The sequence below is a fragment of the Mauremys mutica genome, chromosome 8, assembly GCF_020497125.1.
Source record: "Mauremys mutica isolate MM-2020 ecotype Southern chromosome 8, ASM2049712v1, whole genome shotgun sequence".
NCBI lineage: Eukaryota > Metazoa > Chordata > Testudines > Geoemydidae > Mauremys > Mauremys mutica.
This window is the reverse complement of record NC_059079.1, coordinates 86,834,814-86,860,914: the sequence shown is the minus strand read 5'-3', so window position 1 is coordinate 86,860,914 and position 26,101 is coordinate 86,834,814. Positions and strand designations below refer to the sequence as shown.

The following is a 26,101-nucleotide window of genomic DNA, read 5'->3' as shown; positions in this document are numbered from 1 at the left end:
AGGCTGTTAAAAGCAATGAGGATGCTCTGCATCATAGGGGAAGCTTTTTCTTTCAACCTTCCTTTCTGTACTTGCCAGATCCTTCTTGCCTCCAAAATGAAAACCTGGGCTGCCTGCATATGTGTAATCAAAGGTTAAAAAGCACCTCGGCTGACACCACGCATGTGTTAATCTGTGCTGCAGCAGTGTGCATCATTTCAACTTTGACCTCAGAGTTAATCTGCATTCAGGCAGAAGCTCCGTTGCTTTATTCTTTTTCCCCCTCTTTTACCCTCCCCCCTCCTTTCCCTTTCTCCTGTGCTGATGGATTGTGTTGTCTGTGTACCGGTGTCTGTGTGAGTATGTGCTTGTGTGTGAGTGTGTTTCTCCTTACCTTGCCTGCTTTTCTTGTGTGTGTCCTCCCTCTCTCCCACCCTTTTCCTCCAGTTATATTATTTCTCTAGATTTGGAAGCTGCTGCCTAAGCTGACTTTTTTTTTTATTGTAGCTGCAAAAGGCTTGGGCAGATCTAATATCTGCCCCCTCTGAATATTAATCCCTGCAGCTGGGTGCAATGTATCATCCCACTGACGGGACCTGGTAGGGGGGGTGGGGTGGGAACCACCAACAAAATAAAAATAAAGAAGGAAAGGGACGGCTCCATCTGCAACCAAGAGGAAAAGGGAAAGGGGGGGAGAAAAAGCGAGATGAGTCCTCCAAATCCAACAAGCCTGGGGAGCTCGAATCCTGCATTTTCTCTCAAAATGATGGTGTGGGCACTTGTGCTTCTCTCCCTCATCCAGTGGTAAGATGTGCTTTTCTGCTTGTTTGATGGGGGTTGGGGGGGGGATGAAGATACCGTTTGCAAATGCACAGAGCTGTTGTGAGAATGCGGAAGGTTTAGAGAGTAGCATTGCCTTCATCGATCTCCTTTGCTGCTGGGATCTTGCTATGTTTTATTGGCTTTACAATTCTTGCATTGAGAGGAATGGGGAGGCTAAGTGACGGGTGGTACACGCGTGATTTTTGTGTGGAATTTGATGCCATGTTAAGGAAGCCTTTTCTCTCTGGTTTAAGGTTTGCTACAGTGCATGGAGTTATAATATAGCCGTGTTTTGTGGGCAGATTCTCACTGTATTCATCCTTGCTTCCTCCTAAGCAGTCACATCATGGCTGTGCTTGGGCTTGTATGTCTCCAAGACCCTGTATTTACAATTCTTCAGTACCAGGATAACAAAATCAGTGCAAGGAATCAGGACCAAGGACAGAGATCCACTTTCGTATGCAAACCTCGCTGGCTTGAGGAAGCCAGGACAGATCTGCATGTCTGTTATTGATGGTATTTGGAACCCAGGCAGTCAGCATTGAGATGTAGTATCAGGGTGTATGTTAGCCATATAGTCACTCATGTTCAGCAAATGTTTACACTGGCATGATAAGCGGTGTATTCCTCACACATAGATACTGACGTGTACAGTACGGAAGACCTATGCTTGCTGTGTATGTCTGTTGCATACATAAATGGAACTAGAAAACAAATATCTTAGTAATAGAAGAAAAAAGAGGGAGTGTGTGTATAGGGGAGATGTAAAGGGGTGGGGGTCGGTACTGCTGCATTGCAAAGCATTATGCTGAACCAGGCATTCTTGTAAAAACTGTGGACTGTGCATTTAACAGGTTAGGTGACAAAGTATCATTGCATTGCAAAGTACCTGGCCGTTCATGGCCTGATAGAATATTAGCCACAGTCACACAAGGGCGCCTTTCTTTCATGTATTATTACAAGTAGTATCCCTTCCCCTTTATATTTTTAATAATATTGAAAAACAGATGGGCTCCTGTTTCACATGTACTTTTTTTTCCATTCCCCCCCCCCCCCCATGTGTACTGCCATACTGAAAGCAAGCTCTCATGATTTTAAATAGAAATCAGACTGAGCAGTTCTACCGGTTGGATTTTTCTTTCCCAGGCAGAAAAGCCATTGGTTTTCTCTGTGTAGGGAAACAACAAAAATAATGTTATTTGCTGTAAGACTGAGCTTCACACAATCCCAGGTGGAAAGTAAAAGAACTAGAAATAGAGCAAAGGTGTAATAGTGATGTGAAGTGTGATGAGCCCATGAGGAAAAGCATTTTGTTTATTTGTAGGAAGGATGTGTAACGTCTCTTTGATTTCTTAAATAGTGTTTTACTATTACCATGAATAAAGCAATGAAAAATGAACTTTTACAGCAATTAAAATTAAGAAACACCCTAGATAAATGTTGAGGCCTTCTTTTGAGGTGACCATATCTTTGTTTATATCCTTCCATGTGTGTCTTTCTTTTTCTTTACTGGAAAATGTGCACAGTTTACATACACACAGGGTTCCAGATTATGTTGTCATCTTTCTTCAAGTAAAATAAAACCAGACATTTTTTAACTCTCTTTTACCCATTCCTTTGCTCTTGCTGGTGGATTTTCTGAACACATGTTATTGGAGATGAATTTCCTAATGAACTTTTAAAAGACTAAATAAAACTCTTTGAAATGTGAATTCATGATTTTAAATTACATCTGAAGACCCACTAAAAAGTGCTATGTTTTGCTAATAACCAGTTGGTATTCAAAATTGTCCCGTCCTCTCATTGACCTCATATTCTAGAGAGTAAATAACAGAGACATATTAACTTTGATATTTTAGTACATTACTATTTGAAAAATAAAGGTGATAATCACTTCATTAAAATCTGTCAGCATAAAAGAGTAACTTTAATTCTAAATATAATTTAAGAAATTTCTTTACTTCTATTGTGGAGACAATGTTCCTATTAAAACATTAGTCTTGAAAGCACGTGGAGACATAGTCCTGAGTAGCAGTTATTCATAATAAGATGTGTGTAAGTGTGTAAGTATTTGTCTGGCACTCCAGTGACATTAACAACTCACCAGACACATTTTTTGTCTGCCATTGCTTTATGTAGCTTTTGTTTTGAAACACTGGACCACTTGGAGATTATATCTCAGTTCAGCTAAGAATTTAAATAAGTTCTGAATGTAAAGCACATGAACAGGCTTATTGACTTCAGTGGAACTGTAAAGTTAAATAAGTGTAAGTATTTGCAGGATCTGCCCAAAATAATTAAGTACACAGAAAATATAGCAAAAAAATTTCTCATCAGGGTATTTCTTACTACGAAGGCAAATAGCTGCATAGAACAGCTTGTGTGAATTGAAATTTCATTTGTTGCACTTTGTGGGCATTTAAAAGCTTTAAGAGAGACTTTTAGAATAATAAAGTAAGTTAAAGTCATTGGGTGAAATTCCAGCCCCATTGACTTCAATGGGACCAGGAGTTCATTCATTGTCTCAAAACAAATGTGATACAACACTGGACTACTTTACCACTACAGTTTCACAACATCTATTAGTTTAGATTATTTTTTTTGCACTGCCACAAAGCACATTCTTATGACCCTGCACACTAACGTGTTAAGATATGCTTGTATACAGTTTCATGATGTTCATAATTGTATTGCATATACAGTTTGTCCCCTCACATACACCTGTTTCACAGGAGTGGAACATCATTGACTTAAGTAGAGTTACTTTCCAGTAGTGAAAGCAAGACAAGACTCAGGCTCAGTGTTCATATTTCATATCATATTTGTGCATTAAAATATTTGTTTTTGTAATTTTTTTTAAAATGCTGATACTTGATGTCAAATAGAACGGCTATGGTTAACTGCACTGTAGCTCTAGAAAGTTAAATGGATTAACACATGACTTATTTGATGTTCCTACGATAATTACATATTTGTTCCAGAGAGACACCATACTGATGAGCACAAATGTTTAATTAAACTCCTTGCACATGCAACTACAAGCCAATGTACATCTAATTACTGCAGCTATTGTCTGTGAATAAGTTTGCTCACTAATTTAGACCCTTATTCTGTTTGCATATGGTTCATGAGCAGCTTTTGAATTCTTTCGTTATTCTTAGTTGTTGTAGAAATTGTTCATCTGAACAAATCTCAGAGTATTGGTCATTTGTGAAATGCTGGACTTTGACTATTCACTTTTTTTATTTGTGGTGTCAGATTGTTCACCTCATTACATGGTAATATTTCTGCTCTGTAACTGGCTAAAGCAGGAAAATAACAAATGCTTCGTAGCAAATAATGAACAACAAATATTCATCATGTGTTAGCACAGAAATACTCTTGTTCACATGTGAATATGGATATTCATATGAACATGTTTCTCAAACATTAATATAAACAAAAACACATGAAATATGAGTATATAGCAAGTAAAAATGGGTGTGACTGTTGTGGAACTGAACAGTCATTCAGAAACTGAGTAAATATTGCTGAACTTTGGTTTCACAGTATTCACAGAGCTGTTCTTATTATGTGTTAGATTCTGATACTCTCACAAATACCAACTAGTATTTTATTAATTAAAAGACCTACTGAAGTCAATGGGACCATTCATGGAGTAAGGTACTACTCAGCAGGAGCAGGATATCAAGCTATGGCCCCATGACAAGGCACAGGCTGAATCTTACTAACATAGAAAACTGCAGTATAAGAAATGTCATGTTGTAAATGGCTACAGAAAAATAGAATTGATTTTTTTTGTTAAACAATGTACCTTTTAATATTATAATTGTTTAGATTATTGTGAAGCTTGGGGTTCTGACTGTCCTGGATACTGAAGTGTTAGTGCCAACAGAGTTGGTACAGCACAGAGAGAGTAAGTGTGAGCTTCCCCACTCAACAAGTATTCCAGAGTTTGGGTACAGTGACATACCTGAGCTAAGGTCTTGTTTAGCTCTTCATACCCATTCTTCCTTGGCCCTTCTGCTGAGACTTCCGGCAAGGGTTCTAGTTTGTATCAATTATGGTGTTAGTTTGTGATGTGGTTACCAGACCAATAGGAACTGGAACTAGGAACGGCCTGTATTTATCAAACTTAGACCACCAAACAGCCTGACATGAGCTGGATTTGAAACATTAATAGGGAGGTGAACGTCCCACCAGGATTCCATTATCAATAACTTCATATATCTTAAAAGATGATAGATGACGCACGGAAAGACTCTTGTCTCCTGCTGGCAAGTGTATAAGGGATTTGAGAAACAAGATAAGCCCTTTTAGTAACTTCCGCTTTAGCAACTACATTACTTATCCATAACTTTCAAGCTAAATTGCTTTTAGTGTACTCCAAATTACATTGGTGAAAATGTAAAGTGATGCTGGAAAGTCTTTCACAGAGAGCCTTAATCTCTCAAACTCTGAGAGGGAAGAAATGTTTAATAAAAAAAGAAAAGTTTGAGCTTTGCTGTTTACACAGCAACAAACAGCATTTCCAGGATATTAGAATATAAACAAATCTACTCTTTTTATTGTTCTTATTAGGTGATGTTTCTTATATGGTTCATATTACATCTGTGCTCCACAGACTCCACAACCTTCCAGCTTGTTTCTGGATTCATTTTAAGTTGTTGATTCTGGTATAGAGGGACCTGTGTTACTTTGGTCCCTTTTCTGCTTATATTCCATCCCAGCAGTTAAGACATACAGAGATATTCTTCTCACAATTCTCAGACTTGAATTCAGTGCACAGAAGAGGGTTCTCAATGAAGTGGATAGAGGTAGGAATTCACATACTTCTGGGCAGAGAAAGCTCATCCCAAGTGTGTGAGTTCCACAGCAATTAAATCCTAGACAAGCCCTTGCTTATGCCTCTGTGTCCATCAAACAAGGGCTGGTGGCCTCCAGAGCTGATACAGCTTAAGCTAAAGATAGGGCTGTAACAAACTCATATCCTCCGCAGTTTGGGCACAGAGGAGAACATGAAACACACCAACTACTGTAATATATATGCACTCCTTGGGCTTTATTTGTTTGCTTTTGTTTCATATTGCTACCATTTCATATCCCTACCTATGTGAACAGGTACTATGGTGATGAGAGTCATGAGTTCTTAGATAGACAGTGTATTGTGGTCTGTATTAAAGTAACAAGAGTTTGTATTTAACAGTCCAGTTATTCCTTTAGTAAACATTATTTAACACAGTAACTAGAGTCTGCTGCAGTCTGAATTTCTCTGCTCTCTCCCTGTAGTAAGAACCACTGTCTCACACAATAGAGAACTATCATAGGTCTCTGGAGATGCACCCAGGATTCTTATACAACAGTGGCTCCAGACAGACAGACAGGCCATGGTTAAAAGTGAGAGTGGCAGTAGAGAATGCCTGAGTAGCTATTCCTAGCAGGATGGGAGATGAAGGAGTGTCGAGTTGAGATTTGAAAATAAATACCGGATATAAAATAAATTGTTCACCTAGGCATTATTTAAGATCATTCAACTTTCATGTCAGGTCGACTAGACAGTACAGCATATTTTATGGACATTTATTACATTGCCAGTTCCTTTGAACACAGATAGTGGGAATTGATTGCCCAGTTCCCATTAATTTCTAATGAGAACTGGACATCCTTATCCACTAGGTGACTGAAAATCTGCAATGCATACTATGGACCCAGTTCTCTCCTCACACTGGTGTTATACCCATTGAAGTCAGTGGGATCTCACAAGTATAACTGAGAGGAGAATTTGGACAATATAGTATAATTTCTTATAGATAAAGATGTTTTCAAAAATGGGAACTTGGAAATAACATTAAGATACACTATAGATGGATGAAAATATGTAATCATAATACATTACATTGGACAAAGCATTTTCCTCAACTTTTTTTTTTTAAAACCTTATACTTAAATATAACTTTCTTTCTTTCACTCATTGTAGAAAGCTCTCAGTTTCTAGGCCAGAGAAATGATTTGGCAGATACACTGCCACCTTCTACAGTGAAATTCACTCTTGGACAGAGGGCCAGTCTAATGTCTATCATCTACTTAAATTCCATTTTTGCTAACAAAGCTGGTCTTAAATGGGACTTAAGTGATGCATACATCTTGTTTTGCCCTCTGGAGATGAGAGAATTTCTCCACTTAAGTGCAGAACTTGCATTCTCTGAGTGAAAGTTGCAAACATGGACTGTAAACAATATGTGGTGTTAATAAAGAAAGAATCACATGCTTATTTCTAAACAAAATATTCAAACAACAGGTCCAGTCTTGCCCCCAAAGAAATTAGTGGGAAACTTCCCAGTGACTTTCCAGGGAACAGGATCTGTGCTCATTGACTCAGATTCAGAAGTGATTTGTAAAGTAGTATAAAATTGCTCCCTTAAACTTATTTATATTTCCTTAGATCTAATTACATCCATTTGCTGAGGGGAGGGGTGTTATAAGAGAGTCCAAGTTCTTGTAATTTGTATGCTGAAGACCCAGAAGAATGCACAAGAACTTGTAAGATAAAATACTTCCAGCAACACTCTGTGTTGTTGTTTTTCTTACTATGCTCCTTTGTTTTGGCCCTTGGCACATGAGTTACAGCATGTCAGATTCACTGTGACAAATTCAGATGTGATATAAAGTGTGAACTGGAGGAATAAGTTACAAGTTGTGCGTGTGAACCTAAATGTAACTAAGAACCTGCTCCAGCAAAGCACTGGAACTCAGGGAACCTGGATTATATTCCTAGTTCTGCCACTGACCTGTAAAATGGGGATAATGATACTGACCTCCTTCATAAAACTCTTTGAATATTACTATTTATTATTGCTATTATTTATTATATTCTTAATTATAAGTCAATGAGACTTTAAGTTAAGTGTATGTTTCCATGCTATACTGGATCAGTCCTTAGACACATTTAGAATCACACACACAATTTTAAAGTTAATGGGACAGATTTTGAAGTCAATGGGATTAATTACATGCTTAATGTGCAGCGTGAGATTCCATTTTTTTGCTGTATCATGACACAAGTAACAAATTAAATATAAGGGAGTTTAAGTAACTCCGGGGGGGGGAGGTCTAAAATGGGGGCAACATGTACATTGGTGGTGTAAGTTACACCAATTTTAAATCTCTCTAAACTTAATTACTCATTTAGGTGAACTTCTGGCTTCACTGAAGTGAATAGGAGCTTTGCCAGTAGGTCCAGGATTTCACCAATGATGTCCAAAAGTAACTTGCCTCAGATTTATTGCTCAAATCAAAATACAAATAGCCAGAAGCTGGAGGCTCTGTCTTCTTTGAAAATGATAAAAGAATATTGTTGACTTTTCTGAACACTACAGAAAGCAGTAAGATAGTAAATCAGTAAATGCAATCTTTTCCTTTGAGGGGGGAGTTATTATCTATATCTAGCTATATAAAGCCTACCATTTCTTGGCCAATTCTGAAAATATAGAAATACAAGTAATGCAGCATTTGAGGTCATTTGGGGCCATTTTTAAAGATCTCTGCTCAAAGACACAAGCGTGTTCTAATTGGCGGAGAAAGTAAACAAAGAAAACAGAGGCGGTGTTGGTAGGTTGTAAACCATTTGTCACTAGAGTCTATAACTTAGGAGTGTGGTAAAAATAGAAGATGGATCATCATGTATCAGTGATCATTTATTTATTTGTTTGTTTTTTTAGAAAGCATAAGAAAAGAGCATTTGGGCACCCTTGACTACCTTTTAAAAATGTACCAAATAAATAAACAGACTTGTCAATTTCCCAAGATTAAATCAAATAAGACAGTGATAGGATAAGCATAATAGAAATTAACCAACCTCACAAAAACATAGGCGATTAGCACACTTACCTGAGGTTTTCTAGGAGTCTCTGTTAGAATTGTTTCTGTTATGTGATGTGATTTTCAAAGAGATGGCAAAGGTGAATAGAACTTGAGATAGGCAACTTTTTATATCAAAATAATAAGTAAATTATGTATATGAGTAAATAGACAATGCATGTATGTGCAAATTTGATATTTCCATATGTACATAGCCACTTAGTTGTTTTAAAGGCATATATATAGTGGCTATTTGGACATAAGGTAGGCATGTCCAAAGAAAGTACATGCCTCACTGTGAAAATCTGGCCTTTATCTAAGAAAAGTAAATATTACTTTTAAATAAGGCATTATAATCTATTTTATATATGGACAATGTAAAACTAAGGACTCTATTTATACACATGGAAGGGAGAGGAAACCCCTAAGAATGACAAGGAGAATTGGGAACATTTGACATGAATATTGGAGGGGGAAGATATAATTTTTACATTTGACTTAGGCCTGTTCATATGAAATTGCTAATCTTGTATGAAGTTGTGATTTTTTTATTGGACCTCATCTTGGAATTCAGCGCAAATCCTTGAGTTGAAAGGCTGGCAATTTGCTGAGCCATTTATCTTCTTAACCTTTATGAACTTTCCATGCTTTACAGAAGAAACATCTACGGTACTGTAAATCTATGTAGAGAAACACATTTTAAAGGGCATCTCGTTTACCCTAAATAACCCCTCCGAAATAGTACAGTGTTTCTTAGGAATCAGTAGAAAATCAGAACATGAATGTTTTTTCTCAATAATGATTCAATGTTATATTTTTGTAACATAAATAGCATGTTCTGGTCATATGAGGCTTTTGCTAATCTGCATCAGGATATCTTCAGAAATAAACGGATGTCTGTGCACCCTGGCAGATTGAGGATTAACTACTAAATTGCATTTCCAGTTGACCGATCCTTTTGCAAAATGTTCCTTATAAAATCTTGCAAACAATGAGAGAGAAGCAGAACATAATTAATGGAGGGTTTTATATATATAAGAAAACCTCATTAAGATGTAAGCAGCATTTTATAATAAACACTTACTGTTGAGCTTCTAGGGCCCTGATTCACTGTGCTGCACATCTGACAAAGAGATGTGTCAAAGTAAGTGTGTAAGTCAAAGTAAACATAAGTTATTTCCATTTTTATACTTCTGTGAGTTCCCATCATGAAAAAAGAGGGGTAATTCATTTTCGGGAGCTCTTTAGAAAAAGAGGTGCTATCTTCCAAAAAGAAAGAAACAATAAAGGTCCAAATCCCTTCCTGTGCATGGTAACTTGCAGAAGCAGTGCAACAAAACAGAGCGAAAAGAGTATCTGGGTCAGGAGGAGATGTTGGTGCTGGTCAGAAGCAATTGTTCATTCTCTTCTCACCTTCCTTTTCCTCTAATCTTCTCCCCCTTTCCACTTCCCTCCTTAGCTCTCACTCTCCCTTTGCCACACTTATTACATCTCTCTATTAAATATACTCATAGTTTTCTCTCTCCACCTTGTTCTTTTTTGTCCCTCTCCAACTCTGACACAACCCAGTGTTCCCCTGTTCTACAAAAGAGGTGAGAATAAGTATGGCCACCAGCTGGTAGTCTAGGTCAGTAGCCACCTGCATATCATGGTGTTGCAGGGGTACCACTTGTAGGCTCAGAACTTGCAGCAATGCCCAGTTGGATCTGATTCTATGTGGAGGGAAAGGCTGGTTAGAATGAGAAGAGGTTTCTTGAAGGGCAGGGTGGCAGCACTATTGTAAGATAACTCTGGGGTTGGGTTGGGGGCTTAGGAGCATATGTCACACCAAGCTGACTGTCAAGGTCAACAGCTCAATTTACCAGTGCAGCTTTCCAATGGTCATTGCTATTATTATTTATGTATTATTTTTTTATTTATACAATGTGCTTTCCAAACAGTTAGGAAGGATAGTCCCTGCTTTAAGGAGCTCACAATCTAAAGACTAGCAAGTAGACAGAGGCCAGGGGAAGGAGAATTACAACAAACAGTGTATATACAAGTCAACTTGCAGACAGTAGTAGCAAGTCTTTAAGAGGGACTTAAATGTATACAAAGTAAGGTCCTTGCGTATGAACCTGGGCAGACTGTGCCATGCATAGATGACTGCAAGGAAGAAGGAATGGAGGTGATCTGAGAAGGGAAGCAGAGCTTTGTATTTGGTGACAAGAAGCCTACATTTGATACTTTATTGAACAGGAAGCCAATGAATGGATTCAGAGGGGGGAATTATATGATCAGACCTGTGGGCAAGGAACATGAGGTTAGCAACAACATTTTGTATGGATGGAAATGTATGTGTTAGTTAGGCCAAAGAGCAGGACATTGCAGCAATCAAGGAGGATTATAACAATGCTTCAAATGAGAGATCTGTCTATGGGGATGGAGACAAAAGGATGTATCTTGGAGATGTTGAGGAGGAAGAAGTGGCAAGTTTGGAAATGACCTGGATCTCTGGGGCTATGGAGAGGAAGGAATCAAAAATAAAACCCTAAGTGGGTCTGAGTGATGGGGGGGATGGTGATGTTTTAAGAGTGACGGAAGAGGAGGGAAAAAGAGAATGTTTTGGATGGAAGATAAGGCTTCTATGCTGGGTTTATGAAAAACAGAACAAAGCTGGTTTCTGTTTAAAAATCCACACATGAACAGGCTGCAAATACATGACTACCATATTCATTTCTCTCTAAACACCAAAACCGTGATTTTCATTCCGATTGACTGGGAGCATTGTGGACCAGAATCAGGGTGGGGTTGTGGGTTTTGTTTGTTTTTTTGTTTTTTACTTTTTTTGTGAGGGATGGAACAGAAATCACTATTTTTTGGAGGAGATGGGGTTGTAGGAAGAAGGAAGGTTGTCAGTAGTAAAATGTTTTGCAGTACTGGGGGGGGGAATATAATAAGGCTGTATTGGGTAGTGCCAAAAGTGACTACGCTCAGCATGAAGCTCATTGTGCTTTGTGCTCGTCAAACACAGAGATATGGTTCCTGCCTCAAAAAGCTTACAATGAACATTACCGTAACACAGTTTTTTTTTATCCTTTTCATTTCCCTTCTTTTTCAAGAAAAGGCTAAAATTCCTGACTACGCTGCTGTAAGGATTTGAGGCATTACTTGTGGCTAAAATGCCTTAAGATCCACCTTAATAAATAAACCTTCCTTTGTAAGTTCTTACTGCAGCACATCAGATTAAATCACTTTAAATCCTTAGGGACAAATATTCCTACTCCACTCAAAAAAAAGACTAAATAGGCTCTATGCAGGTTATCAAAAAAGGGTTGATGGGGCAGAGGGGAATCCTCCTCACACCCTGATGGTTTGGCACAGAGCAGCTGTTCAGCCACAATAGGACTTTCCAATCATAGAACCACCAAAGTGCCTCATTTCTCACCTGGGGACTATCATTAGAGGAGAAGTCAGTGTAAAAGCCTGATCAATCAATTGCTGAAGTCTTTGGAAAGACTTCCACTGACTTCAAAGACAGTTGAATCAAGACCGTAATGCCCATTCATTCCTTGGCCTCCCTGATGAGACTGTAAATGTGTTTGCCAGTTAACGAAGAATATGGCATTTTGTTATTTTTAATAGGAAAGCTTATGTTGAACTAATTCAAGATAGGCTAGTAGCATCAGCTGCTAACAACTCTTCATCACTACCTAGTCTAGATTTGAATCTCTGACCATCCATGATTCAGGTTTGTGGTAGCCATTTGTGGTGCCTAAAATGGGGACTCTCCGTGAGTTCTGTCATTAGCTGTATAACAGGGCCAGTCCCTCTGTGGCTGTCTAGGCAACCTGCCTTCTTTGCGGTCACTGTGGATGATAGGTGAACATTTGTTCTGCATCTGAAGAAGGGAATTAACAATAAAATTATGTCTGACTGAGCTAGTATTAGGTTTGCATTCTCCTCTTCAATAATGGAGTGAGATCATTAGGAGAGTCTCCTTCAGGGCTGTACTGTCATTAGGCCAAGGAGGGCAGTGTGAGGTCTTGGAAGCACTGCTTTCCACTCTACTTCTCGCTCCTTCCTTCTCTTGCCATGTTTCCCAGGCGGGAAAGACAGTTCAGCAGTGACTCAGATATCATGTTAGGTAGAACTACTGCAAGCTTTAAAGGGGAACATTCCAAATAGAACATTATTTGAAACAATATTTGAAAATGTAGAAAAACATCCAAAAATATTTATAACAAATTTAACTTGGTATTCTATTATTGTTTAACACTGCAATTAAAACTGATTAATTGTGACTATTTTTTAATCTAGTTAATTTGTTTGTGTTCATTGCTTGAGTTAATTGCGATTAATTGAGAGTCCTACAGGAAAGTCAATTCAACTTCCTTGCTGATTGGCTTGTAGAAAGAGTTTGTTAATATCAACCTGGAGGGGTATATTGAAGCTTAATTAATGAATGTTTGTGGACATGCTTTGATATCTTTATTGCAAGGTGCTCTACAAGTAGGAAGGCCTACTAAATAATATTTGTAAAGTTCAGTGACTAATTTTAAATGGGTCCACTGTATACTTTACTTGAAAAATATAGCTCAACTGACCAAATACACAGGAAGTGGCACTGTAGATCTGTACCACCCTGAGGGGAACACTTGTATTTTGGAGGCAGAATGAGCATCTTGGAGCTCCCTCATTGCCCTGGTTTGTAGGAGGGAGCACAGTCTGCTGTACCGCTTTGAGCCATGCAGCTTTTTCTCAGCATGAAGATCCGCTCTCAGAAAGGGTGAAGCCATTGCTCTGCCTAATCTCAGCCACTACCACTCTCCTTTGGGCAAGTTGCTCTCAATGCAGAGCATCCCAGTAGCAGATCTTGAGCTTCCCACTTGCAGGCTGACCCTTATGTATGCCAGGCAAGGGAAACGGGAGGGAAAGATGACTCCTTCCTTGCGTAGCCTTTCAAACTACTTGCAGAATAAGGTGCTACTTTGTGGGAATATAAGTGGGAGAATTGGGCCCTGAGTAACCATATCTGCATTTATGTAAAGTGCACTGATGGTCCTTATCCAGATGCCATAAAGGGCTTACTGCCCACACAGTCACAGATGAGTGATTGACATCCTTTTCTATTAGGTCATCATGGATACCAAGCAACCAAGTACATCAGAGATCCATGATAACCACAACACAGGCAATGTTATTAGAGTAAACAAGAAACAAGTGTCTACAAATGCCTATATTTGTAAAGCATATTTTCCCACTCATCAACACAAAGCCACTTAAATACCATTTGTCTTCTTAAAGTATCACACATCATCATTGTGATCAGGACTAAACTCCACATCCGCCTCTGCACATTCTGTTTCCTCAGGCATGAGTGCAAACAGGGCTGTGCCGTAAATGATATAAATTGGTTTATAGGCGCACGAGTTACTATATATTGTGTATTCAAAATGTTGTGAAATCAAATGTATTTTAGAAAAGAATTCAAATAGCTCAGGCTTTGTTCATTTGAACTTTTGTGAATGATTTAACATCATTTAGATCCCTCCTCAAGACATCCTTCTTCTGAGAAGTATTTTAATCGAAATCCTCCCATGAACTAAAAGGAACAAGAAATGAGACTAACATAAACAAACAAGCCCCCTCTGCACTGCTTTTTTAATCATACCTCAGGATCCTTGCTCATCTGGAGCTTGCTTGAACTTTTAGGCTCAGCCTTCAGTATGAGATGTCATATAGGAGCAACACCCAAGGAGGAGCTCTGGGATAGAGTTGTGATTCATACTTGCAGACAATTATTCCTGTGCTCTGAAGTTACTTCTTCCCTTTTAAAGGTGCTTCCCTCCTGGTACCTGGCCAGCTACACTGTCCGGTGTATAAGGAGGCTGTAGTCTTGATTCCAACCCCACCGGTCCACTTTCCCATGGAGGGAGTGTTGGGTGTGCAGCCCCTGCTCTCCTCCCGTGGCACCCAAGCCACAGTGGGAACACCCAAATGCAACCATGTAAAGAGATGAGGAGACCTTGTCTCCCCTGACTCCTATGTGTTCTTTGTGTAGGGCTACAGAAAATCTAGTCCCTGGTTCCTATGTCTGCATTATATTATCATTCCAGTTTGGACTATGTGTTACCTGGTGCAGTCAACTATTATGATAGCGCCCAAGAAATATAAATAATCCTCAGTTTATAAGATTTTTTTAAAAACATTGATTTACACAGAATATGCAGAAAGTCTATTTTCCTCTGATGGAAAACTGTTTTTTGTTAACCTGCCAATAACGGAACCTCTTACCACATACCTCACAGGGTTCTTATCAAGGTTCTTAGCTGATCAGGGCCTTGCCAAACAGCTGATTGGAGGCACCGCCAAACCGCTGATTGGATGTACCGACAAACAGCTGTTTGGCTGCTGGGGGAGGTGCTTGGAGGAAGGCAGAGAGCAGGCAGGAGCCTCAGGGGGGGATGGAGCTGGGCGGGAACACGTGGAGTGAGGGTGGGGCCTCAGAAGAGGGACTGGAGTGGGGGAGGGGCCTCAGGGCAGAGCAGGGGTGGAGCACCCCCGGGGGAAAAGAAAAACTCAGCACCTATGTATTTGGCTAATCAATTGGGTAACTAATCCATTGTGAAATCAGCAGCAGGAAGATTTTTCCTTCTCAACTGTCCTTCCAATAATTTATAATATTTATCTCAGTGCTTCTCATCCACAGATCACAAAGCATTATAATACAGCAAACAAGTGGAAGAGCCAGGGTAAGCACCCAGGTCTCCTGAGTCCCATTCCAGTACCCTATACTCTGGTCACTATTGCCAGCCCATGAGGCATGGAAGATGAGAATGTATGAAATTCACACACAGAAGACATTACATTTTAATGTTTAGATTTTTTTTTAGTTTTACTCATTTTTAACATCACATTTATAGCCCCAAAATGGGATTCTAAACATGAAAAACTGTTTGGTTAGAGTCTATGCAACAAGTAGTGATTATCCCAGGAAGGGTCAAAGGCCAGGCCTTGCAATGAAGCATGTTTGTGTATATCTATGCTGCAATAAAAAACCCAGGCCACTGAGTGTCCCCATCTGGGTTAACTGATTAGGGCTCATGGGACTTGGGCTGTAGGGCTAAAAATTCAAAGGCAATAGGTAATTTGTATTAGAAAGGGGATTTTATCTAATATGGAAATGTAAAGCCTGAGGTTTTGTCATAGGGTGACCAGGTGTCCCGATTTTATAGGGACAGTCCCAATATTTGGGACTTTGTCTTATATAGGCACCTATTACCCCCCACCCCATCCTGATTTTTCACAATTGCTATCTGGTCACCCTATTTCATCATTATATTTATTTTCTGGGTAACTTGTATATGCTGGCTTTCCCTTACTAGTTCATATTTGAATCTGATTTTTCTATTAAATAATATTATTTTTACACCAAGCAGGTCTCTTTTGTGCAAACTGTGTGGAGTATAGGGGACAGAGTAAGCGGGTATTTGGGTGACTGGTTTCACAACTTTGGGGGTGATGAACCAGAGGAGAAAAGTCCAAGTGTCTGGCAGGAAAGAACTCAGGAAGGACGGATTTGGGGAGACTCAGGACCAGAAGAGCTGTTGGTGTTACCCTGCAAGGAATAACTAGGTTGGAGGAAGCCAGGGTGAGACCTTGTGCTTGTGGATAGGCTGGGTGTCAGGGATCTGAGCTATAGAAGCACAGTATTAAGGCACCCCAAGGTTACAGGGCAGGTGGTGACAGAACCCATTCCTGGTCTGGATGATCTCCAAAATGTCACATCATGAAAGCTCAGCAATGGGAGCTATGACAGTCAGGCTGAAGGTATCACCAATTTGGCACACAGAATTAGGGCATTCAAAATTAAACACCACTTCTGAAAGTGTTGATCTCAAAAACTGCAAATACCCATTGGAGGATCATAATTTTACTAGGGCCATGACTGTACTTAGCTATAGGCAAACAATTTGGAATAAAGTAAGACTTTAAAGTGAAAAGGTTACCCACACTTATTTCTCCTCTTATTCATTTCCATACATACATACATTCCATACATACCTCTATTTGGTTGTTGGGTTTAGTGTGCAGGTGAAGGTTGATAGCAGTGGCCTGTGATATCCAGGAGCTCAGACTAGATCAGGGATCGGCAACCTTTGGCACATGGCCATCAGAGAAAGTCACTGGCGGTCCGAGACAGTTTGTTTTCCTGTGGCGTCTGCAGGTTTGGCCGATTGCAGCTCCCACTGGCTGCGATTTGCCTTTCCAAGCCAATGGGGGCTGTGGGAAGCAGCGCGGGCTGGGCCACCTATTCCCGTGGGAGCTGCGATCAACCAAACCTGCGGACACCACAAGTAAACAAACCGTCCCAGCCCAACAGTGGCTTTCCCTGATGGGCCGCTTGCCAAAGGTTGCCAGTCCCTGGACTAGATGATTTAGTGGTCTCTTCGGGCTTTAAACTCTATGACTCTATTCTTCCTTTTTTCTGGCCAAATGGGAATCAAACCTGGTGACATATTGCAAAAAAGGCTGCTTTTGTGTTTTTGTCACTTAAATAAGCACATTAGAAAAACAAAACAAAAAACCTGAGGAAGGTGGGTAAATTATATAATTTCCAGGAAATAGAATATGAGAAAACTTTCTTATAAAATGTTCAGTTCAGTTTGAATCCTATGATAAATTGAAATAATCATCTGATATTGTGGGTGCTTGTATGAATCACTTGTTCACTTTTATGAATCCATTAGATACTGAAAAGGTACAAATGTTGTTTTTGCAGCTTATTGAATATTTAAACCTCTCCTCATAGGTACCCCATTCCTTACTTGCTGTATGCATTTCTCACTGGCTAGCATAGCTTTTATTGAAGCATCTCTGTTAGGGAGTCCTGCATTGCAAGATAATTCAACATTGGCTACATGTGTAAGTTCATCTTGACAGAACTGGAGATTGAAAGCCCTTTATTTATCACAGTCCTCAACATCAACTCCCTCAACCAGTGCACCTCAGCTTTTTACTGGTGCTACCTCTTTTGGGTGGGATGCTGCATTTCATGGTACGTTCCCATTAACCTTTGACCTCTCTGCTGAGATTGCCAACAATGGTGTCCATTCCCAGTAATTTGGCAACAATTGAGGAACTGGCCAGAAGCCACCAACCCATTTCACTATCAGTCATTACTTTCAGTCACTACCAGTCTGGACTAGATTTGAACCAATGGCATAGATATGAAAGACACCAAAGCCTAGTGCAGTCCTTTGAGCCATTCAGCTCTCTTTATGTCTCTTTTCCATCTCAATGAATACACAACAAATCACAATAAAATGCAATATGCAAACACAGCACTTTTTGTAGGGCTACAGAAAATCTAGTCCCTGGTTCCTATGTCTGCATTATATTATCATTCCAGTTTGGACTATATGTTACCTGGTGCAGTCAACTATCATGATAGCGCCCAAGAAATATAAATAATCCTCAGTTTATAACTTTGAATTCTGCATTTTGAACCTCAGTTGAATCCACGTACGTGGAGCATAGCTGGTTAAATCCCAGCTACTGAGGGACTTACATTTATCATGTGGTTAACAAGAAGTTGCTTATCTGAGAGAATGTCTTGGGGGTGGACACAGAATGACTGAAAGATAAACCAGTCCTTTGTGAATAACAGCTTTATAGTGACTAATAAAGTCTTGAATGTCACGCAGTATTTTAGCAGGAGTTACTGAAGAGATTTATCAACAGTTGTGTTAGGCTAGAGATGGCTGATTTCTGCCAGTGAGGCTGAATGACTGTCAGAAGACATGTAGAACCCAAAGCATGGTCTATGTTCATAGGCCGTGAGTTGACAGACATTGCTGTATTCAGGAGAAATTCATAGGGATATTCATTGTAACCAAGTAAAGCTGCAAGTTTCAATATGTAAGTAAATTTCAGATGTGTCTTAACCATGATCCTGGTATATTGGAAATCCAGGACCCATCTCTGAAGAGGCTTTCAGGCTCCTTCCTTGATTTAAGAGTCTTCTACTGTGACTAGCCCTCTGGGTTCTTCTAACTCTAAATCAGGAAGATTATTCAGTGATTTTTGTGGGTTTGAACCCCATTTAATTGCAAATAATGTTCCTATTCTCAGACTGGAAATAAGATGTAAATTTTTAACAATTTTTAACAAGAGTAATTAACCATTGGAACAATTCACTAAGGGTGGTGGTGGATTCTCCATCACTGATCATTTTTAAATTGAGATAGTATTTTTAAAAAAAGATATTCTATAGGAATTATTTAGGGGAAGTTCTATGTCCTGTGTTGCACAGGAGGTCAGACCAGATGATCACAATGGCCCCTTCTGGCCTTAGAATCTATGTATCTATTATTAAATTGTGAGTCTTGCAATATATGTTGTTTTCTATTTAAAGCTCCAGTGCCTCAAGCCATAGAATGACATAAATCATGAGTCATAAGTGAGTTTATAATCTTCATGGTAATGAAAAGTTATAATCTTCATGGTATAGAAAAGCTTGAAAATGTGTGCCTCAAAAGCTTGAAAACTGGAAGGTAAATAAAAAAAACCCCAAATATATTTTGGAAATCTCATGCATTTTAAGTCAATCTTGTGAGCTTTTGAGGGCATACGTTATCATTTTTTAACACTTTGGGTTGTCAATACTGTCTTAATCCTCCCCAGAAGAGTCACATTATTTATTAATATTAGTTCAATGATTTGACTAAAAGCTGCTTTGTCTTTGAACATAAGGAGAGAAATCATATTTAGGAGCCAAATAAAATCCATATCTAACAGAACAACCCCAGTTACATGAGTAACTCTGAAGTTTAATTTCTCTTACTCTTGAACATGATTTTCTTAAAAGTATGAATTTATTAATTCAGATGAGGACAATGTAATACCAAGGAAATACAATGTGGCTGCTTTAAGATCCCTGCAGACTATGGTAAAATTGCAATGTTAAATGTACTAAATCTTGCAGCAGTCAACACAATTAAATCAACGATTGCTTCATACGCTATAATCATATATATGTTAAATAAATGAAGTGAAACATTTTGATGCTTGTTGTGGATATCTATATCTGAAGAAAGAGCAATGACAGGACCAACTAATAGCTCAGACACAACACTGATTAGCACAATTTAACAGACATACAGACAAGATATATAGACAGACAAATAAGACAGAAATTCCCATCATTTTTGTTTCCCTTAGCATTTTTTCTGACAATTGTTCATAGTTCTTTGTATTGAACTACAATTGGGGGGTGTCTAGTAATTCATCTTTTGTCTGTTTCAACAGCATTTACTACTGTTAAACATCTTGAGTTTCAATCTGATTATTTAATTATCAATCTGAAAACTTCAATAATATTTGTGTTGAATATCTAAATGATTTGAACGGTTCAGGCTATGATACTTTGCTGGGTGTCATATCCCTGGAAAATATACCATAGAGAACAGTTATACTTTGGCAGAGATGTTGAACTATATGCACCATCTTTTCCCTCTTTAATTTTTATGATTTTAGGATTCTATGAATCAATTTGCTCATCACCCTTTTATCTCAGCAGCAGTAAAGGAACAGACATTAATTTCTTTCAAAATAATTACTTGCTAGATTTACAAGATTTGTGTTAATATTTTTTCCCCCCTGAGACAGTAATGGCTTGTTTGTTTTAAGTTCATATCCTGCTTTTCCTAGAAGAAACAATGCAGGTGACATATGTGTGTGTGTGTTACCTTGGGAATTAGCTTGTTGCTTCTGGAAAGATTCTATGCTAGTGTGACTGATTGGTTGTTGGTTATAAATTCATGGAATAAAGAAACTATTAGCTGTGTGTAGTGTAATGTGTTGTAATTGCAGGATGTCACATGCTTATGTGGGGAATGTGATCACAGCCCAAGCAATAATGAAAAAAAAGCCATTCACAGATTCATAGAGTTATTCTTCTAAAGGGGGGAGAATTAGAAAAAATACATATACTGTGTTTTCGGGATCCAATTTTTATTTCAATAGAATTATACCACTTTAAAACTAGAATACTCGAGTTGTAAATCAGATCAGTTACTTCAATATACCCTTCCATGTTGCTGTCTAGATAAGTCTCATTTGCAGACAGACTATGATACCTTTACTGACAATCATTAGTACCTAAGTCCTATATAGCTTTACCAGCAAACTCTTCTAATATGGACACAACTTGTACCAGAAAAAAAAGTGCTTCTGCTAGTATAGCTCATACCAGTTCCCTGAATAAAACAAGCTATGCTGGCGAAAGCACTTTTTTGCAGGTTTAACTGCTTCTACCTTGTGGCTTTTGCCAGAATAAAAATGCTGTAAAAAATCACACCCAAGACTAACATTACTACACCTTCAAAAGTTTTGAGCATTGGCCTGTTTGTATCCTGCAAGTAGTTCCATTGATTTCAGTGGAGCTACGCTACATACTGAGTTAGCTCTTTGGGACAGGGACCATCCTTTAGTTACATGACTGTATAGTTCCAAACGACAACTGGGTTGGAGCCTCAAGACACAACTGTAGAAATAGTGTTGGTATTAATAATAAAGAATTAAGGGTAGTGCAGGAAACATTGTCAGCGGCTAAAGCACTAGCCTAGGACTTAAAGATTGTGGGAGACTCAGTGTGGAAGTGGTGGCTATCTATGTACCTAAGAGAGAAAGATAGAATTTTTTGACCCACAATTTTATGTAACCATATATTTCATTTTAATTGAGTAAGATTTACATAGAATATGATCTGCAATCAACCAGAAATTATATGACTATGACTATATCTCCAGAGATACTGTAAACTCCTGCAAACACTCCAGTCTCCACAGTGTCTCATTCCTTACTGTATCCGCAATGGGAACTTGGAAAACATCCTTCCCTCTGAATGAGCACATTATCATTATGAATAATGGATGACAGACAGATTGGGATAATTTTTTTTTTTTACGTATCAGAGAATGAGTTTAGCTTGACTGTGTTTACTTAAATTAACTAGTATTACAAAGGAAGAGAGCAATCCTTCAGTGTGAGGGAGAAAACAGCAGTGCTTTTAGTGGAAGATTTACCATATGCATGAATAGATTAACTGACTGCTGCAGGTTCTATGGCTTTTATGGCCTTTTTGGTATAAAAGATTAGATTGTGAACAAACAACAACCACCAGCAACCAAACAAAACATATTCTAGTAGATTTGAGCTAATTAGTCAGTGACTGTCCAGGACTGTTGCAGGTTTTTTGTTCAGGCATAACATGACCACTCAGATTTCTGTTTGCAAGAAGGAATGTATGTAGCTGTCAGTTTCCTCAAGTGGAGATCAACTCCTGTTTGAAGTTTATTTTAATGGGAAGCTTTGACATGGCCAAAGAATCAAGGGACAGAGCTACAGCTGGTCTAAATCAGTATATCTCAGCTGAAGACACTGAAGTTATGCAGATTTACACCAGCTGGGTATCTGGCCCCAGGTCTGAATGTTGAGGCTACGTGGGGGTCATTACAGCTGGAGAGAAGTGAGTGGCATTCTATTCTAGCTCCTGAAACACCAACCAAATTGTTTGCTAAATGCCAGATTGTGAACCCTTTACTCTCACCAGTGAACAGTTGTTTTCATAACTTCAGTGGGATTACCTGCATGATTAATTGATCACTAGTAGAAGTATGTGGTTAACAATCTGGCTCTAGATTTAGATTTCAAAAATACTATTGTTGATCATGATAATAAGAACATAAGAACATAAGAATGGCCGTACCGGGTCAGACCAAATGTCCATCTAGCCCAGTATCTGTCTACTGACAATGGCCAATGCCAGGTGCCCCAGAAGGAGTGAACCTAACAGGCAATGATCAAGTGATCTCTCTCCTGCCATCCATCTTCATCCTCTGACGAACAGAGGCTAGGGACACCATTCTTACCCATCCTAGCTAATAGCCATTTATGGACTTAGCCACCATGAATTTATCCAGTCCCCTTTTAAACATTGTTATAGTCCTAGCCTTCACAACCTCCTCAGGTAAGGAGTTCCACAAGTTGACTGTGCGCTGAGTGAAGAAGAACTTCCTTTTATTTGTTTTAAACCTGCTGCCTATTAATTTCATTTGGTGACCCCTAGTTCTTGTATTATGGGAATAAGAAATAACTTTTCCTTATCCAGTTTCTCAACATCACTCATGATTTTATATACCTCTATCATATCCCCCCTTAGTCTTCTCTTTTCCAAGCTGAAGAGTCCTAGCCTCTTTAATCTTTCCTCGTATGGGACCCTCTCCAAACCCCTAATGATTTTAGTTGCCCTTTTCTGAACCTTTTCTAGTGCTAGAATATCTTTTTTGAGATGTGGGCGTACCATGGATTTACATAAGGGCAATAATATATTCTCAGTCTTATTTTCTATCCCCTTTTTAATGATTCCTAACATCCTGTTTGCTTTTTTGACCGCCTCTGCACACTGCATGGACATCTTCAGAGAACTATCCACGATGACTCCAAGATCTTTTTCCTGACTCGTTGTAGCTAAATTAGCCCCCGTCATGTTGTATGTATAGTTGGGGTTATTTTTTCCAATGTGCATTACTTTACGTTTATCCATATTAAATGTCATTTGCCATTTTGTTGCCCAATCACTTAGTTTTGTGAGATCTTTTTGAAGGTCTTCACAATCTGCTTTGGTCTTAACTATCTTGAGCAGTTTAGTATCATCTGCAAACTTTGCCACCTCACTGTTTACCCCTTTCTCCAGATCATTTAAATTGAATAGGATTGGTCCTAGGACTGACCCCTGGGGAACACCACTAGTTACCCCTCTCCATTCTGAGAATTTACCATTAATTCCTACCCTTTGTTCCCTGTCCTTTAACCAGTTCTCAATCCATGAAAGGACCTTCCCTTTTATCCCATGACAGCTTAATTTATGTAAGAGCCTTCGGTGAGGGACCTTGTCAAAGGCTTTCTGGAAATCTAAGTACACTATGTCCACCGGATCCCCCTTGTCCACATGTTTGTTGACCCCTTCAAAGAACTTTAATAGATTAGTAAGACACGATTTCCCTTTACAGAAACCATGTTGACTATTGCTCAACAGTTTATGTTTTTCTATGTGTCTGACAATTTTATTCTTTATTGTTTCAACTAATTTGCCCGGTACCGACGTTAGACTTACCGGTCTGTAATTGCCGGGATCACCCCTAGAGCCCTTTTTAAATATTGGCGTTACATTAGCTAACTTCCAGTCATTGGGTACCGAAGCCGATTTAAAGGACAGGTTACAAACCTTAGTTAATAGTTCCGCAACTTCACATTTGAGTACTTTCAGAACTCTTGGGTGAATGCCATCTGGTCCCGGTGACTTGTTAATGTTGAGTTTATCAATTAATTCCAAAACCTCCTCTAGTTACACTTCAATCTGTGACAGTTCCTCAGATTTGTCACCTACAAAAGCCAGCTCAGGTTTGGGAATCTCCCTAACATCTTCAGCCGTGAAGACTGAAGCAAAGAATCCATTTAGTTTCTCCGCAATGACTTTATCGTCTTTAAGCGCTCCTTTTGTATTTTGATCGTCAAGGGGCCCCACTGGTTGTTTAGCAGGCTTCCTGCTTCTGATGTACTTAAAAAACATTTTGTTATTACCTTTAGAGTTTTTGGCTAGTCGTTCTTCAAACTCTTCTTTGGCATTTCTTATTACACTCTTGCACTTAAGTTGGCAGTGTTTGTGTTCCTTTCTATTTGCCTCACTAGGATTTGACTTCCACCTTTTAAAGGAAGTCTTTTTATCTCTCACTGCTTCTTTTACATGGTTGTTAAGCCACGGTGGCTCTTTTTTAGTTCTTTTACTGTTTTTCTTAATTTGGGGTATACATTGAAGTTGGGCCTCTATTATGGTGTCTTTAAAAAGGGCCCATGCAACTTGCAGGGATTTCACTTTAGTCACTGTACCTTTTAACTTTTGCCTAACTAACCCCCTCATTTTTGTATAGTTCCCCCTTTTGAAATTAAATGCCACAGTGTTGTGCAGTTGAGGTGTTCTTCCCACCACAGGGATGTTGAATGTTATTGTATTATGGTCACTATTTCCAAGCGGTCCTGCTATAGTTACCTCTTGGACCAGCTCCTGCGCTCCACTCAGGATTAAATCTAGAGTTGCCTCTCCCCTTGTGGGTTCCCCTTGTGGGATAATATAGAAATCAGAAAGAGTGCAACTTGATTTTCACATGCTAGGTGTAGTTGGCCAAGAAATTGTGTCTGATTCACCTCTCAATTACACTAAATTGTCTCTGATTTGGATAATTTTGACTTGATTAGAGTTACTCCAAATAAACTTCAAACAGGAGTTGATCTCCCCTTGAGGAAACTGCCAGCTACATGCATTACTCTTTGCAAACAGAAACCTGAATGGTCATGGATTAAATGAGGGCTAGCAAAAAAGCAATCCAAAAGTGTAATGATAGGCATTGTATAAGAAACTAAATAAATCATGATAGTATAGAAATAGATAATTAGGCCTGTTATGTTGAATTCTGAACCAAACAAACTCAACTCCAAAATCTCTAAGGGAGAATATATTTAAGACACTGAAATGTCATTTTTTGAGGTCACTTCTTGTACCTTAACCTCATTTAAAGTAGTGGCAAAATATTAGGAGCAGGAGCAGATACACAATGAAGATGTGCATTTCCATTCTTTGTATTTATTTAAAGAGTAGCATATAAGCACACTGGCCATGTCTGTGAGTACTGGTTTGCACTACGGGTGTGTCCCTAGACAGCCCAGAGAAGAGGAGGAGGAAAGTATCCCCTCCCAAGAGCTGAGGAGCTGCTCTTCACAGGCTGCATCAGCCCACTGACTGAATAAAGTAACTCCCCATAGCACCAACACAACTCCACCATGGGAGCAGGATACTTGGGAAGGGATGATCCTTTAACCCTGCTATCCTCCACTCTTGTGCACTGAGGAAGAGCACATGTCAATGGAACTGGGCTTTGTGCTAGTTAAGGGCTGCAAACCTCATCTGCTTGCACAAGAGAACCATCTATACTATCAAAGGGCTTCCATAACTAGGGATATAGAGACTACATTTGCCCTCCTGAGAATAGTGATCACCAGAAGTGTGAACAGTTGGTATTGCAATAAATATAGAGGACTGGATCCTCAGCTGGTATTACAAGCAGGTTGCATAGGCGCAGGAACTATGGGGGCGGGAAGTGCTGCAGCATCCCGGGTTTTATGTGGCGCTGCTGGCCCTGTGCCCAGGCCTCGACTCCCCAGCCTGGAGCTTGAGTCCCGGCCACCAGCCCTGCTCCCCAGCTGCTGGCCCTGTGACTCCGTGCCGGGGTCCCGCACTCAGGTCCCTGGCCCTGCACCCAGGCTCGGGTCCAGCTTCCCAGCCGCTGGCCTCGCACCCAGGGTCCCACTCCCGGGGCTCTGTTCCCAGGATCCTGGCCACTGG

At 39.4% G+C, this 26,101-nt stretch overlaps 1 protein-coding gene across 1 annotated transcript in view; it reads left to right on the top strand.

Annotated features, from left to right (window-relative positions):
- The first annotated feature begins 661 nt into the window (after nt 1-661).
- Nucleotides 662-26,101, top strand: part of GABRG2 (gamma-aminobutyric acid type A receptor subunit gamma2) — a 93,027-nt gene continuing 67,587 nt past the window's right edge. The window contains exon 1 of the mRNA XM_045027516.1: nt 662-783. Within this exon, the coding sequence (XP_044883451.1) occupies nt 686-783 (98 nt within the window). The 5' untranslated portion in view covers nt 662-685. The remainder of the gene's footprint in view (nt 784-26,101) is intronic.